The sequence below is a fragment of the Epinephelus lanceolatus genome, chromosome 5 (genome assembly GCF_041903045.1).
Source record: "Epinephelus lanceolatus isolate andai-2023 chromosome 5, ASM4190304v1, whole genome shotgun sequence".
NCBI lineage: Eukaryota > Metazoa > Chordata > Actinopteri > Perciformes > Serranidae > Epinephelus > Epinephelus lanceolatus.
Genome location: NC_135738.1, coordinates 8,458,696 through 8,472,349, shown reverse-complemented (window position 1 = coordinate 8,472,349; position 13,654 = coordinate 8,458,696). Strand labels below are relative to the sequence as shown.

The following is a 13,654-nucleotide window of genomic DNA, read 5'->3' as shown; positions in this document are numbered from 1 at the left end:
CTGTCATACATACAGAAAACTATCACAAAATCTCAGAATCTCATTCTCCAACAACAGTTCTCTACGTCACTCGTTTCAGTTCATTTAGATTTAAAATAAGCCCCTTTTCACACATGCAGTTTGTCCCTGAAAAGTTCTGGAACGTTCCCTGTGTGTGGTCATGTGTGAACGGGAGCAAGGATCAATATTCAGAGCTGTGATGTGAATGAAAGCAGTTACTCTGCAGCATGTAACGGGTTAAATCAATCTGATTGAAGATACTTTCATGTGGACGTGTGTGAAAAGGCGCAAACAGAAATGTCTCTGAATGCAGTGCATGTGCAAGCAGTGAAAATCACTAGCGGTGCCTGAGAGGTCCCGATCGGCCATCCATCAATGTGGGGCCGTCGGTGAGCATCTTACGCCCTAGCCCCACACCGTTGGCCCTTGTCGGCTGTTTTCTAGCCGATTCAACATCTTGAATCAGTGTCTGAGCCAGTGGAGCCTATCGGTGAATGAAATCACTCTGATTGGCAGTTCACCTCAGTGCACAAGAAGAGAAACTGAAGTGAGGAAAGTAAACAAACGGCTAAAGTCAAGTAGCAGTGAGATCGAAACAAAGTTATTATATTAGGCAAGATTATTTTTTAGTCACTGAGCTCTCTAACAGAAACAGATTGTGATTGTTTGTGTCAGTCTTCACTGGCACATGGTTTATATCATTTGTTCTTTCAACATTGTGTTGTTAATGTGCTAACTGGCAACTAGCCTCTTGAATCTGTCCTGTCAATCTTCCTGTTTCCCTTTTTAATAACGAATACAGTCTACTGCCGCCTGCTGGTACGGAGAGTCATTTCCTTTCACGCAGGCGTTGAACGCACGTGCTGGTTTGCCGTCAGCTTTGTCTCTGCGGTGTGTTCAGGTGCAACTTTTTGGCTGAGACACAGGTACCGTAACAGTCAACCTTCATCGTCACTATTTTTTTCATGTCGGTTTGTCGGTTTCCGGGACTTTAGTCTCACTGCACCAATGACCCGTCAGTTCAGCTCAGCTACATTTAAAATACACCACAGAGTTAATTTCAAATGAAATATCAGCTGCTCTGTTTTTATCTCAATCTTCCATTAGAGGAGGACTTTCCAGCAGCCTGATCGCCTCCTGCAGCACAGCAGCAGAGGTTTAATCAGATCACATCAACGACATGTAACTCTGCAGCATGATGCCCCACAGCCAGTTATAAAAAGTCATGTTACAGAGAAGTCAGTCTCTACACATCAAAACAACAAGTGTACAAAGCTGGATTTAGTTCATTTAAATGACACATTGATAACCAAAAGAGACTTCTTTCACCATACCTGATGTTTTAAAGACAAAATATTAATGAAAATAAATGTTCATCGGAGCCCTGCTTCCAAAATCCCTTCAGATTTTGGCTGTTTTTACAGTTCAACCCTCTAAAATAGTTTGACCTTGAAATCAAACAGCTGGACCATGAAACTAAATATGAACTTTGACATATGTGGAATGAATTTTAACAACATGTCTGGTGATATTCAGTCTCTTAATTTGGTGTTCAGTCCCTCAGTTTCAGAGAAAACCTAAAAAAGACTAGACTCAGTATCAGAAATGAGAGTGAAACCTGTCAGACCAAAAGAGGGGGAAAAAGCCACAGTTTCATCATTTCTTTAAACTTGTAAACCGTGAGATTTGTTGGATTGATTTTAGCAGCACATCTGGTGACAATCAGTCAAAACAACATCCTCAATAAATGTCTTGTTCTGTTTGACCAACAGTCCAAAACCCAAAAATATCTTAGTTAACAAAAGACCAAAAAACAGCTCATTTTAAAATTTGAGAATTTGAAATCATCAAATTTCTTTTTGTCTCCAGTTTACTTTGTACAGTTCAGGAGTTCATATCAGTGTCGATAAGATGAGAAGTGACAAGAAGAAATGATAAAACTGTGGCTTTTCTTCTCTCTCTCGGTCAGACAGGTTTCACTATCGTTTTTGATCGTCAGTCGAGTCTCTTTTTAGTTGTTTGCGATAGAAATCTCATTTTATATTTAGTTTCATGGTCCAGATGATTTTAGCTGTTTGATTTCAAGGTCAAACTGATAACATCTGTTAAACTGGGTTGAACTGCAAAACCAGCCAAAATATTAAGGGAGTTTAGAAGTAGGCTGCAAGTATTTTTGTTATGGATGCTCATCACAACGTCAAAAATGACTTAATCAAATGTCTGACTAACGCTCAGAAACACAAAGATTTAAGATTCAGTCGAAAGCAGCAAATTCTCACATTTGAGAACCTGAAACGAGACGCTCCTGCAGAGGAGATCACTGCTGCTGTCGCTGCTTCAGAGGGTTACACTGCAATATATATGAAGGAAGTTTAAGAGTACAGTCACAAAATGTCAAAACATGCCTCTGAAAACTCCTCAGAACACAAACTGACATCTTAAAATGTGTTTTTTTTTTTGTTCTACCAACAGACCACAATCTATAATTGTATTCCTCTTTTCTGTTCCAGTGAGCCTCTCACTGCAGCCGTTATAAAAGTACAAATGCGCCGAACCATTTCAATGGTTTAAACCCACATGAGGTTACATGACACAAATATTACCACATATAAATACCAACTTTTGGCGGTTGAATAACAAATCAGTGCTGAAAAACCATAAACTAGTTCCTGAACTTAACGGGGGAAAAATTTAACACAGAAAACCAAGATAAAATCTACACAATGGTCAGACATTGTCGAAGTCAGGGTGGCCAAACTACGGCCAGTGGGCCAACTGAGACCTGTTGCCTATTTCTAAGCAGTCTGCAGGTAAGTTTTAAACATAAACTACCAACAAACCCTGCCACTGCACCTCTTTATTTGAACAATAGATGTTGCTATAATACATTTAATTTTATTAATTTATTAAAAAACACCCAAGGTCACTGTACAGAGCATAAAATAACATACAGGTCAAGAGATATGAATTGGGCAGACACATAATGTTCACCTACATGGATTGATTTCTATTGATGAAAGCATTTACCTTAGTGTTCGCAGACCTGAAAAGACGAAGATAGACAAATACTTTCACCTACTGTGATGTTAAATGTTAACCTGTTAGTAGTGTTGCGTCGTAGTTTTGATAGAAGCTGAATTCTTTAATGGTAAATAGGTGTTCTGGTTTAGAAACACTGATTTTCTTGCCGTGTAACTGGTCTCAAACTGTGCATTTACTATTGTTTGTCCCTTGACTCTTTATATTTTTCTATATCTGGCTCACAGTCCGAAAACTTTGGCCATCCCTGGTCCAAATGCTCTCTGAAATACTTTCACCTTTTTCACCTTCTTCTAAGAGAAGTCTTTTTTGCTTTCATTAAATGACGTCTCTCTGAAGTTATGATACAAAAGCAAAACACGTTTTCTCCTTCACATCACCGACACAGCGGATCCTCTTCCTCAACACCAACACAACGTCCTGTTTCCACATGTCATCTTAAACACACCACATCTCAGAGATGTTTTACTCTGAACTGGAAATGTGCCACACAACGCATCACTTCCTGTGCAGCAGAGGAGGGAGAAGAGGTGCCCACTCAAAACTTAAGAGCTTCAACCTCTTAGTGTTGCTCTAAAGTTGTAGAAACAGATTCTGTGTATGTGTGTGTGTGAGAGAAAGTTGTGTTAATGTGACTTGATGTGAGCAGCTGATCTGACCCTGGACCAGCTGGTGGAGAGGACACTCACCTCCTGCAGAAGATCCTCAGGCCGGTGAAGGTCCTGCTGGTGTGGTGGCAGCGGGGGGCGGGTGCCGCCGAGGGCAGCTCCGTGTTGGAGGCTGGGGAGGAGGAGGAGGTGGAGGTGGAGGTGGAGGAGGAGGACGGCCCCTCTGCTCCATCCTGTGCAGGCTGCTGCTCCTCCTCAGGCTGCTGATCCATGGCCGCCTCTCTCTGCTGCTTCTCTCACAAGCCGAGCTGGTCTGAGGTCAGCGCAGAGCTCACACTGCAGGCTGAGCAGCAGTCAGCCATTCTGACAGCTTCACTTCACTCACAAGTTCAGTCTGAGAGCAGCAGCCGACACAGGAAGTGCAGCTTCACTTTACACCAGGAAGCAGCAGCACAACAGAACCAACTGTTACAGCCCCTGTTAGGAAGAAGGAGGAGGAGGAGGAGGAGGAGGAGGAGGAGGTGGAGGAGGTGGAGAGGGGGGTTGCTTTTCTCTAAACTGGCTTCCTTACTTCCTTCCTCCTCCTAACCCTCCCAGCCTGAGGAAGCCTGTCTCCTCCTCATGCTCTCTGAACAGACCTCCTCTTTCTCCCCTCACCACACGCTCAGCAGCAAATCCAGGAAGTTTGAAACCCTGACAGAAAAACACAGAAGAAGAAGAAGTGTGTAGCCGCACTTCTTCTTCTTCTCCTCCTCCTCTGTGCCGACCTGTTGCTTCCCCACTTCACAGTTCAGTTTTCTGTCCTCAGAGTCGTGAGTCTCTGCTGTTCTGCTCACTCTCCTTCTTTCTACTTTTATCTCAGCTCTGTGGCTCTCCCTCTCTTTTTCCTATGTCCCGCCCACTCCCGGCTCTGCCTGCTGTGATTGGCTGGGAGGGAGAGGTGAGTGCTTTGCCACCTGCTGGAGCTTCTGAGACTGTACAGCTGCTAAAAAAAGAGGAGGAAATGAACTAATTTTCTCCTCTCCAGAGCTGCAGCAGCAGCTGAGGACAAAGCAGACTTAGAGGAGGCAAACAGGGCCTCAGTTTTATCTTCTTCTTCTTTAATCAAACAGCTGCCAGACGCAGAGTGTGTCGAGCTCTGAGGTGTTAAATAGAACAGAATTAACATATCCTGAACATGAGAGCCTTTCTCACTGTGAAAACAGCAGCCTGCCTCTCACTTGGATCACATTTCTGAAGCCCCACTCTGCAATGTGCTCCCCTCCCACATAGGTTTTACATAAAGATGGTGAACAGCCCACACCGAGAGAGAAAGTGTGTGTGCGCTGCAGTAAAGCGGAGGTCGCACGGCCGCAGCGAGGCCCACGCAGAGCCCTTCACCGCGGGCACGTGGCGGCTTCATCCCCTGGGTTCCTGCTCTGAGGTGGAACTGAAGGATGAGCCCGGGTTATTTTTGACAGCCAATTAAAAAGAAGGTGCAGGACCAGGACGGGACTAAGTCCTTTCTGTTACAAAGATCCAGTCAGAGGTGTTTTAAAACAAATTAAACACCCTGATTTCAACAAAAATGTTCAAGTGCCTTTAATAATTTTTGTTCATTTTTGCTCATGTAAAATCCAGAATCTCTGCATATGTATATGTTTAGTTTAAAAGTTTAACAGCTGGAAACACAAGGCGTCCCAACTACAAACAGAAGAAACAGAGGTCAATGCTCAGTGTTTTCTAATCTGATCCTAAATCAGCAGGATGACATCGTCTGTTTGTGATTTGTGTTGTGATGTGATGACATTCAGGTGAAGGTGTCATTAGATTCATGAAAACACAAAAACAGGTTCACACACCAGAAACTGCACCTTTTGGAAATTTTAATCATATCACCACATGTGACGTTTCGGGCACCAGCCCTTTATCAGACATGAACAAGATAAGGGGACACACCTCTATATATACAACCAATGGAGGTCGCCCAACAGATCATGTGATAACACATGCAGATAAACAGAAACCGAGCACAACACACTGCAAACCAGTACAGAATTACACAGGAGTATAATGCATTTACAAAAAAATACATTTACAAAAAAGGTATTTAGAGAAAAATATATTGACAGAAAATACATTTGCAAAAAGGTCAGCAGTACCTAGAGCATCACGTGACTGAAACATCAGATAAAAAAAATGTCATGCATGACATGCAAATTCAAGGTGAAATTGTAGGAGAAAATTTCAGATTTTCTCTTTGTAAATTTAATTTTTTGCAGTGTGTTGTGCTCAGTTTCTGTATAGCTACATGTGTTATCACATGATCTGTTGGGCGACCTCCATTGGTTGTATATATAGAGGTGTGTCTCCTTATCTTGTTCATGGCTGATAAAGGGCTGGTGCCCGAAACGTCACATGTGATGATACAATTAATGTTTCCAAATGGAGCAGTTTCTGGTGTGCATTCTTGTTTTTGTATTTTTGTGTTTGTTTTTCTGTCCAGCACCAGGACGTATCGTTTTTGGATGTACGTGCTGTTATTTGAGTCTTCTTTAGATTTACCCACAAAAACAGCTTAGAAATAACTGCTGTTGTTGCAGCTGTTATACATACATAGTGTATATATTAAAGTATTTATTTTAATCCATTTAGTCGTTTGTTTCTGCTCATGTTTTTAATTTGTTATACACTTTGAGCTGCACTTTGTGTGTGACAGTGTTATAAATCAAAGTCATTAATTTTTATCATTATTGTTATTATTATGATGATAACCAGGTTGGGATGGTTCATGTTTTTTGTCGTTGGGTTGTGTGAGGTACTTATACATAGTCAGTGTGTTACATACAGTAGATGTCAATCAGCATGCCTCCAGTTTGGAGAAGCGGGCTGGAGTCCAACATGGAATCTCTAAGTAATGCACTGCTGTGGACGGGGGCAGCAACATCACATATTTAAGACACCTAAAAAAGTCTCACTTATAAAAATCAATATCCCACTCACTTCAAAGCCAGACTCCATTGACAAAAACAGTAATTTTAGCTCACTGAGCACAGGGGCTTCTGGTCTACTGCTGCCTCAGTTATTTACTTTGTTTGTGTGACTGTGTGACTTTAGCATTTTAAATGGTTAATTCGGATTCACCAAAGTCACACAATAACACAAACTAACTGATCAAGGCAGCAGTAGACCAGCAGCTCCTGTGTTCAGCAAACTAAAATCACTGTTTTTGTCAATGGAGTCTGGAAGCTTTGACGACAGCATAGACGGGGAGCTGAAGCCGTTGATGGCTTCCCCGAAATGGTAAAGCAGAAAAAATATTCTCAATATAATGTTCACTTACACTGATATTGATTTTTTTCCCCCAGTGTTTAAAATACATTTCGCTGCTGCCCCCGTCCACAGAAGTACATTGTTTAACTTCTGTGTCAAACTCCTGCTTCTACAAACTGATAGAGACATCTACTGTATGTAATAAACTGTCTATGGATAAGTACCTCATATGACCCCACCTCAAAAAATTCAAACTATCCCTTTAAGGTTAAGGTTCATGAATAATGGCCACAGTGGTTGACTGTTGGCAGGAAACAGGAAATGAATGGCAGTCTCTGGTGTTCAAGTCAACACAGGTGGCTGAGGGGGCTTTGTGGTGACAGCTCTGCTAAGAACATTTACTTCAATACGATTATGAGGTCCTTGTACCTCACATGCATATTCCCAAAACATGCAACTTAATACTTCAACTCCACGACATCTCAGGGGGACATATTGTACTTTTTACTGCACTACATGTATTTAACATCTATCTGTGGTTACTTTGATTTTACACACACATGATCATCTTATACACTATGATGGATTATTACAGAACAGAGGTCTTGTACAGCCTCACAGGTGTTTTCAGTTTCATGGCTGATTAGATTTGCTATGAAATCAAATTATGTAAATTACATGTGTTGGGATTTACATGAGCTTAACAATACGCATGTAAAATCATAGCTTGTCCTCAAATAAAAAAATATTTTAATTTTTCTAGCAACAAGACAGTAACTTGTCGGACAAAATATTAACTAATGCACATATAATTTAAAATATATATATTTTAAGACCTTTGTTACAGGTAACAGTCCTGCATTCAAAATTCTAAGTATTACCAGAAAAATGTACTTCAAGTATCCAAAGGAAAAGTACTCCTTATGCAGAATGACCCATTTTAAAGTGTCTAATTATGGAGCCACCAGAGTGTATTTACAGTGTTGCCACTTTTACTTGAGTGGAGGATCTGAGTACTTCTTCTACCACTGAACATCCCTGGTGGTTGGTGATGATGATGATGACGTGCCCCAGTTCCTGTGCAGTGTGAATGCAGCTGAAGGCTTACATGTCATCAGTTAAAGTGACGCTGAGCTGCAGCAATAGAGACGATTCACCGCAGATCACCTGCAGTGACCTCACCTGCACTCTGAACACACACTACACAAGCTCTGCTGCTGGAGGTTTTATCAAAGGGTGCTTGCAGGATTTTAAAAAGTATTTAATTTAGCAAAAATGTAGGACCTTCAAACGTATTAAAAAGTCTCAAATGCTCACTGATGCTTTGTCTGTTAGGTGTGCTGCCAAAAGGAAGTGGGCTAAACACTTACCAATTCTCATGGTGCAGGATAGCGCTGCGACGTTGGAAGACTAAAGGAGATATATCGATAGAGTGGTTTGAAGAAATGGTCATGATGATCTCCTTCTATGAAAGACTAATGTCACAAGCTAATAGACCTTTATACTACTGTAAGCTGACGTACTGATGAGTTGCACCCTTTCTTATAATCTGAGGTGGTAATAGCATACAAAATATGATGTACAGGCCTGGCCCTGGGCAAAGGCAGTATGGCGAATGCTCAGGCCGCCATCATCCATCGGGGGTGCCACTAGTGGTGGAAGAAAAAAAAATCTAAATATTTATCTTTTACTATTTTTATTATTATTTTAAAATATTACCTAGGGCCACAACAACATAACTACATAGCAAAGCGTCTGTTTTTCATGGGTTCCCCGCTCCCTACTTCGTTACACTTTACCTGCTTACGGGGGGAGATGGGTGAGTTATTTGGTGTCACATGAATCCCGAAACACGCTGTATCGTTATCATGTCAAAACCACAAAAGCTCTCTGGTGCCCACTCCACTACCACTACGCTACTGAGAGGAGTGGAGGGGAGAGACAGAAAATCTGTGTTGAAATCAGCAGGAGGAGAGCTCGTTATCATTACCTCTGAGCAGCTGGTGGGGAAGAGTCGCAGAGGTCGCTCCTCTACAGTAACTCACCTGCAGCTGATAGAGCTGCTGTTATCTGCTGCTCCTCTACAATAACTCACCTGCAGCTGGTAGAGCTGCTGTTATCTACTGCTCCTCTACAGTAACTCACCTGCAGCTGATAGAGCTGCTGTTATCTGCTGCTCCTCTACAGTAACTCACCTGCAGCTGACTGTAGAGCTGCTGTTATCTGCTGCTCCTCTACAGTAACTCACCTGCTGCTGACTGTAGAGCTGCTGTTATCTAACACTGCGGAGGACAAACTCTTAGCTCGGGGCTGAAGCGAATGTAACTGGTGCGTCGGCTTCGCCTCAGAACCTTTAATTCTCAAACTGCCACTTCAAGCGATTCAACCACAAAGAGACTTTTGTTTTCAGCATCGTATCAGTTAATACTTTTTACTCTTTAGAGGCCTTTTTAGTACAAATGAAGCTCCGTATAAATAAGCTGCTGGTTGGCGTCTATGTTTGTACTCTCACAGGATTTGTGGGGACGTCTCTTCCACAGCTCCAGTGGTTACTGTGCAGTGGTTCAGTGTTTTTGTCTTGTGGATTTACTTAAAGGTTTGTGCTCCTATCTGACTGTCAGACACTAAAACTTCCAGCTTTGTATGAAGTTTAAAGGGGAACACCAAGAATTCCAAACATGTTATTTCCATGGAAAGTTAAATCAGTGATGTATGAATTTTGAAAATGAGCATAGTTCCCCTTAAAAGGTTAACTGATCATTTTAATTGTTCCTTTCTAATTCTCTTGTGACCCTTCATGACCATCTTGAGACCCTCTGGGGGGGTTTACTTGCATTCACTGCGTTCACATTCACATTTGGTAAAATAAGTGTGATGTCATGGAGACTGAACAGTGTTTTCTACAGCAGATTCAGGATCAGGATTCTCATCAGACCAGAATGAAGAAGGGGAGATATTTTTTACTTCCTCTTATCTGGAAAAGAATAAGAATAAACTATTGCTGTTTGTCTTTCCTCCCAAACACAGGACCCATGAGAGCAACAAGTTCACACACCTTCTCTGGTCGTTGTTGAAAAGCATGCTGGGAGATGTAGGTTAATGACTAACTGAAGTAGAAACCGTTTGAAGCAGGTCGATGGAAAGTGAGCTCAACAAAAAATAAACATATAAATAAAATAAAATACACAACAACGCATCACTCAGATGTTTAGAGGAAACTTTAAACTTATATTACAGCTCAGACAGAAACAGTGTTCAGAGCTTTGAGCTCCATCTAGTGAAGACTCGACGGAAAAAAGGAAACGTCTTCAACACCTTCAGAGAACAACATAACAGTTAAGATGAAAGAGTTCAGCTGTGTGTGTGTGTGCGTGTGTGTGTGTGTCATTTGGTGTTGAGACAGTGTTGCAGCGACTGTCTGAAAACACCTTGAATTGTTACGTTAGCAGTCACTGAACACAACAACAAACCAAGCTTTCTATTTTCACTGATAATCTGTAATGTATGCTCAGCTAATTTAAAAACATTCTGAGGTTTGTGTGTGTGTGTGTGTGTGTGTGTGTGTGTGTGTGTAAAATAATCTTTTTAAGCACCACACAGTAAATTGCAAAACATAATGACTTATCAGGAAAACATGATGCATCTCGGAGGACGTCAATAAACTTGTTCTATTTTTATCAGCTGCTAATTTTATGTTACTTATTGTTATTCATTTATTTATTTTCCTATTTATCCATTTATTTAATTAATTGTGTGCTTATTTATTTATTTACTTTCATAAAGTAAATAAAAAGTGCACACATGGGCTTATCAGACACGATTTGTTGCGGTGGTGAAACATTTGCCTCAGTCAGAAAGAAAACATCATCACATTAAATTTATGATGTCTAAATCTTTCTTTCATTTACTTTTAAAATGTTTTAAACAAATATTTCATTCACCACAGCTGACAATTTAACTAAAACTGAATTATGTCTTTATATGATAACAGATTTTTCTATTTTTGTTTTTAGAATTTTTGTTAATTTAACTTCATCCTACAACTGTGATTTTTACTTCCTTTCGGATTTTAAAATAATAAAGTTGTTGGAAAGTCACTTCAGCAGCTCTGTTTGTGTATTTTATTTTACAGTCGTTAGTGTTTAAACTCAGGTTCATTACATCAAACATCTCATCTGACATCAATACAACATTTAATACTCATGTCAAGTTCAGAAGTTAAAACCTTTAAAACTGTGTTACAGACATTAACTTCTGAAGGATGTACTGTCTTCTGCGTGACAGGCAATACACAACCGTCCAAAATGATTATTAACAAATGTAATCAGAATCACAAATACTGGCTTTAAAGTCCATTCATAAAACAGAGCATTTAATTGAGACCCATTAAGTCCATTCCAGTGGATTCTGGGTGAGACAAGGGTAAACTGCTACGATTCATCAGCAAAAGGAAACACTGCTGTGATATGAATATGATAATAATGTAATAACATCAGTGAATCAGGTATACTGTACAGAGCGCTGTGGCAGGTTCACACAGGTTCAGGTTTATGAGGTGATTTTCTGTGTGAGAGGTGAAAATGGGGCCAAAAGGATTCTTTACTCAGCAACGAGTCAAACAGGTCTGACTCCATTTTAACAAACACCTGTCAAAATCAGTGCTGCTATGTTTTTCCTGCTTCCACAGGTCTGAAGAAGAAGAAGGAAGGACAGGTAGAAGAAGAAGGAGGAGGAGGAAAAGACGAAGGAGAAGTAGAAGAAGAAGAAGAAAAAGAAAAAGAAAGAAGAAGCAGGTGAAGAAGCAGGTGAAGAAATAGGAAAAGGAGGAGGAGAAGAGGAAGGAGAAATAGAAGAAGAAAGAGGAGCATAAGACCAAGGAGGAGATGGAGAAGAAGAAGAAGAAGGAGAAGAAGAAGAATTAAAAAGAAGAAGAATGGGAATAAGAAGAAGGAGAGGTAGAAGAAAAGGAGGAAGAGGAGGAGGAGAGGAAAAAGAGGAAGAAGGTAAAGAAGCAGGAGATGAAGAAAAAGAAGAAGGAGGAGCAGGAGAAGACGAAGGAGAGGAAAGAGGAGGAGGAAAAGATAAAGGAGAAGAAGCAGATGAAGAATAAAGTGAGGAAAAGGGTGAGAAGGAGAGGAAAAAGAGGAAGAGGGAAAAGAAGGTAAAGAAGCAGGAGAAGGAGAAGAAAAGAAGGAGGAGGAGAGGAAGGAGAAGGAGGAAAAGATGAAGGAGAAGAAGCAGATGAAGTAAAAAATGAGGAAAAGGAGGATGAGGAGGAGAGGAAAAAGAGGAAGAAGGTAAAGAAGCAAAAGTAGAGGAAGGAGGAGGAGAAAAAGAATGAGATGTAAAAGAAGAAGAAGGAGAGGTAAAAGAGGAAGGAGGAGGAGGAGGAGGAGGAGGGGTACAGGAAGAGAAATTCTTCAGTGCTACCAGCTTCCTACTGGTTCCCTGTAGGTCTGAACACAGTTGCTCTCCAACATGTGGAGACAGAAAGTCACTGACATGTTGGGGAGTAACCAGTATGATGGTCTCCAGCACAGACCATTAAAGTCATCTTCACCCAGATATGTTGCATCTGATTCTCCTACAAACAAAAACCTGCTGATGTTTGGAAAAACCCAGACGGTGGTTTAACATCACTTCCTGTTGTCAAAGACTCCCATCACTGTCCCTCCTCATATCACAGATCAGACCAGTCGTCATTAGTCTTTGTTGTGTTGTCGCTGTGTTTCTTCTTCTTTGGTCCACAGGTTGGATCAACATGAAGGGTTAACTGTGGATGAATAAATCAATAAATCATGAATATGACATGAAACATGTCGTCCAGGACGCAGCTGGCCTCGCTCTACATAATCACATCAGCCTGCTTGTTTTCAGCCTGATGGCCTCTCTGCTCCGCTCAGCTCTGCTGCGGCTCTAATAATTGGCCTGGAGGTTACTGTAATCTCATTACTTCTCCCAGTAACACAGGCCCATAATGCACTGCTGTTAGATCTTCAGTTAGTATATTACAGATACTGACCTGAGAGAGTGCGCACACACTAAACATCAACAGAATTATCAATGAAAGACTGCATCAATATGGAAAAGGAGAAACATGACTCCAACAGATGTTTTCAACCAGGTATTCCTGCAGGAGGACAACATGAGCAGCGGTGGAAGAAAAACTGAAAAAGTACAAAAGTTTTAGCTCTAAAATATGTTTAAAGTACAATACTTATAGTATATACTAAAAATAATACATCATAATTTGTTTGTTATTTTTATTTTGTATTAATAATCTAAAGATGTCACATAAATGTAGTGCAGTAAAAATATTTCCCTCTCGGGTGTAGTGGAGGTATAAAGTAGCAGAAAATAGAAAGTACTTGAGTAAATGTACTGAGTTACTTTACACCACTGAATACAAAACACACATATATTTGTGTCACGGCACATCTGAACCCTACGGGAACTCAGCAGGGACATTAAGCGTAATGTTCAGTGACTTCATCGCCACATATACTCTGGTTATAGAAATATCTTTGGCTGAGCAATGACATTAAGTGAACAAATAGTGAATAAAATTAGGAATTCATTTTTAAAAAAGTAAATCTAAATAATTAAATCTTGTAAATATTAAGGATGAAACACAGGACAGAAAGGTGAAGGAGGTGAGATACTTTGATATATGGGACTCTTATTATTTTGAAGTCACATCAGCTGATGTCGTGGTAGTTCTGCAAGTATTTGGTCATAAAATAAAGAAACTTAAA

At 40.6% G+C, this 13,654-nt stretch overlaps 1 protein-coding gene across 1 annotated transcript in view; it reads right to left on the bottom strand.

The window, feature by feature from the left end:
• dgkzb (diacylglycerol kinase, zeta b) overlaps nucleotides 1-4,065 on the bottom strand; it is a 70,754-nt gene extending 66,689 nt beyond the window's left edge. The window contains exon 1 of the mRNA XM_078167662.1: nucleotides 3,729-4,065. Within this exon, the coding sequence (XP_078023788.1) occupies nucleotides 3,729-3,919 (191 nt within the window). The 5' untranslated portion in view covers nucleotides 3,920-4,065. The remainder of the gene's footprint in view (nucleotides 1-3,728) is intronic.
• Nucleotides 4,066-13,654: the final 9,589 nt, after the last annotated feature.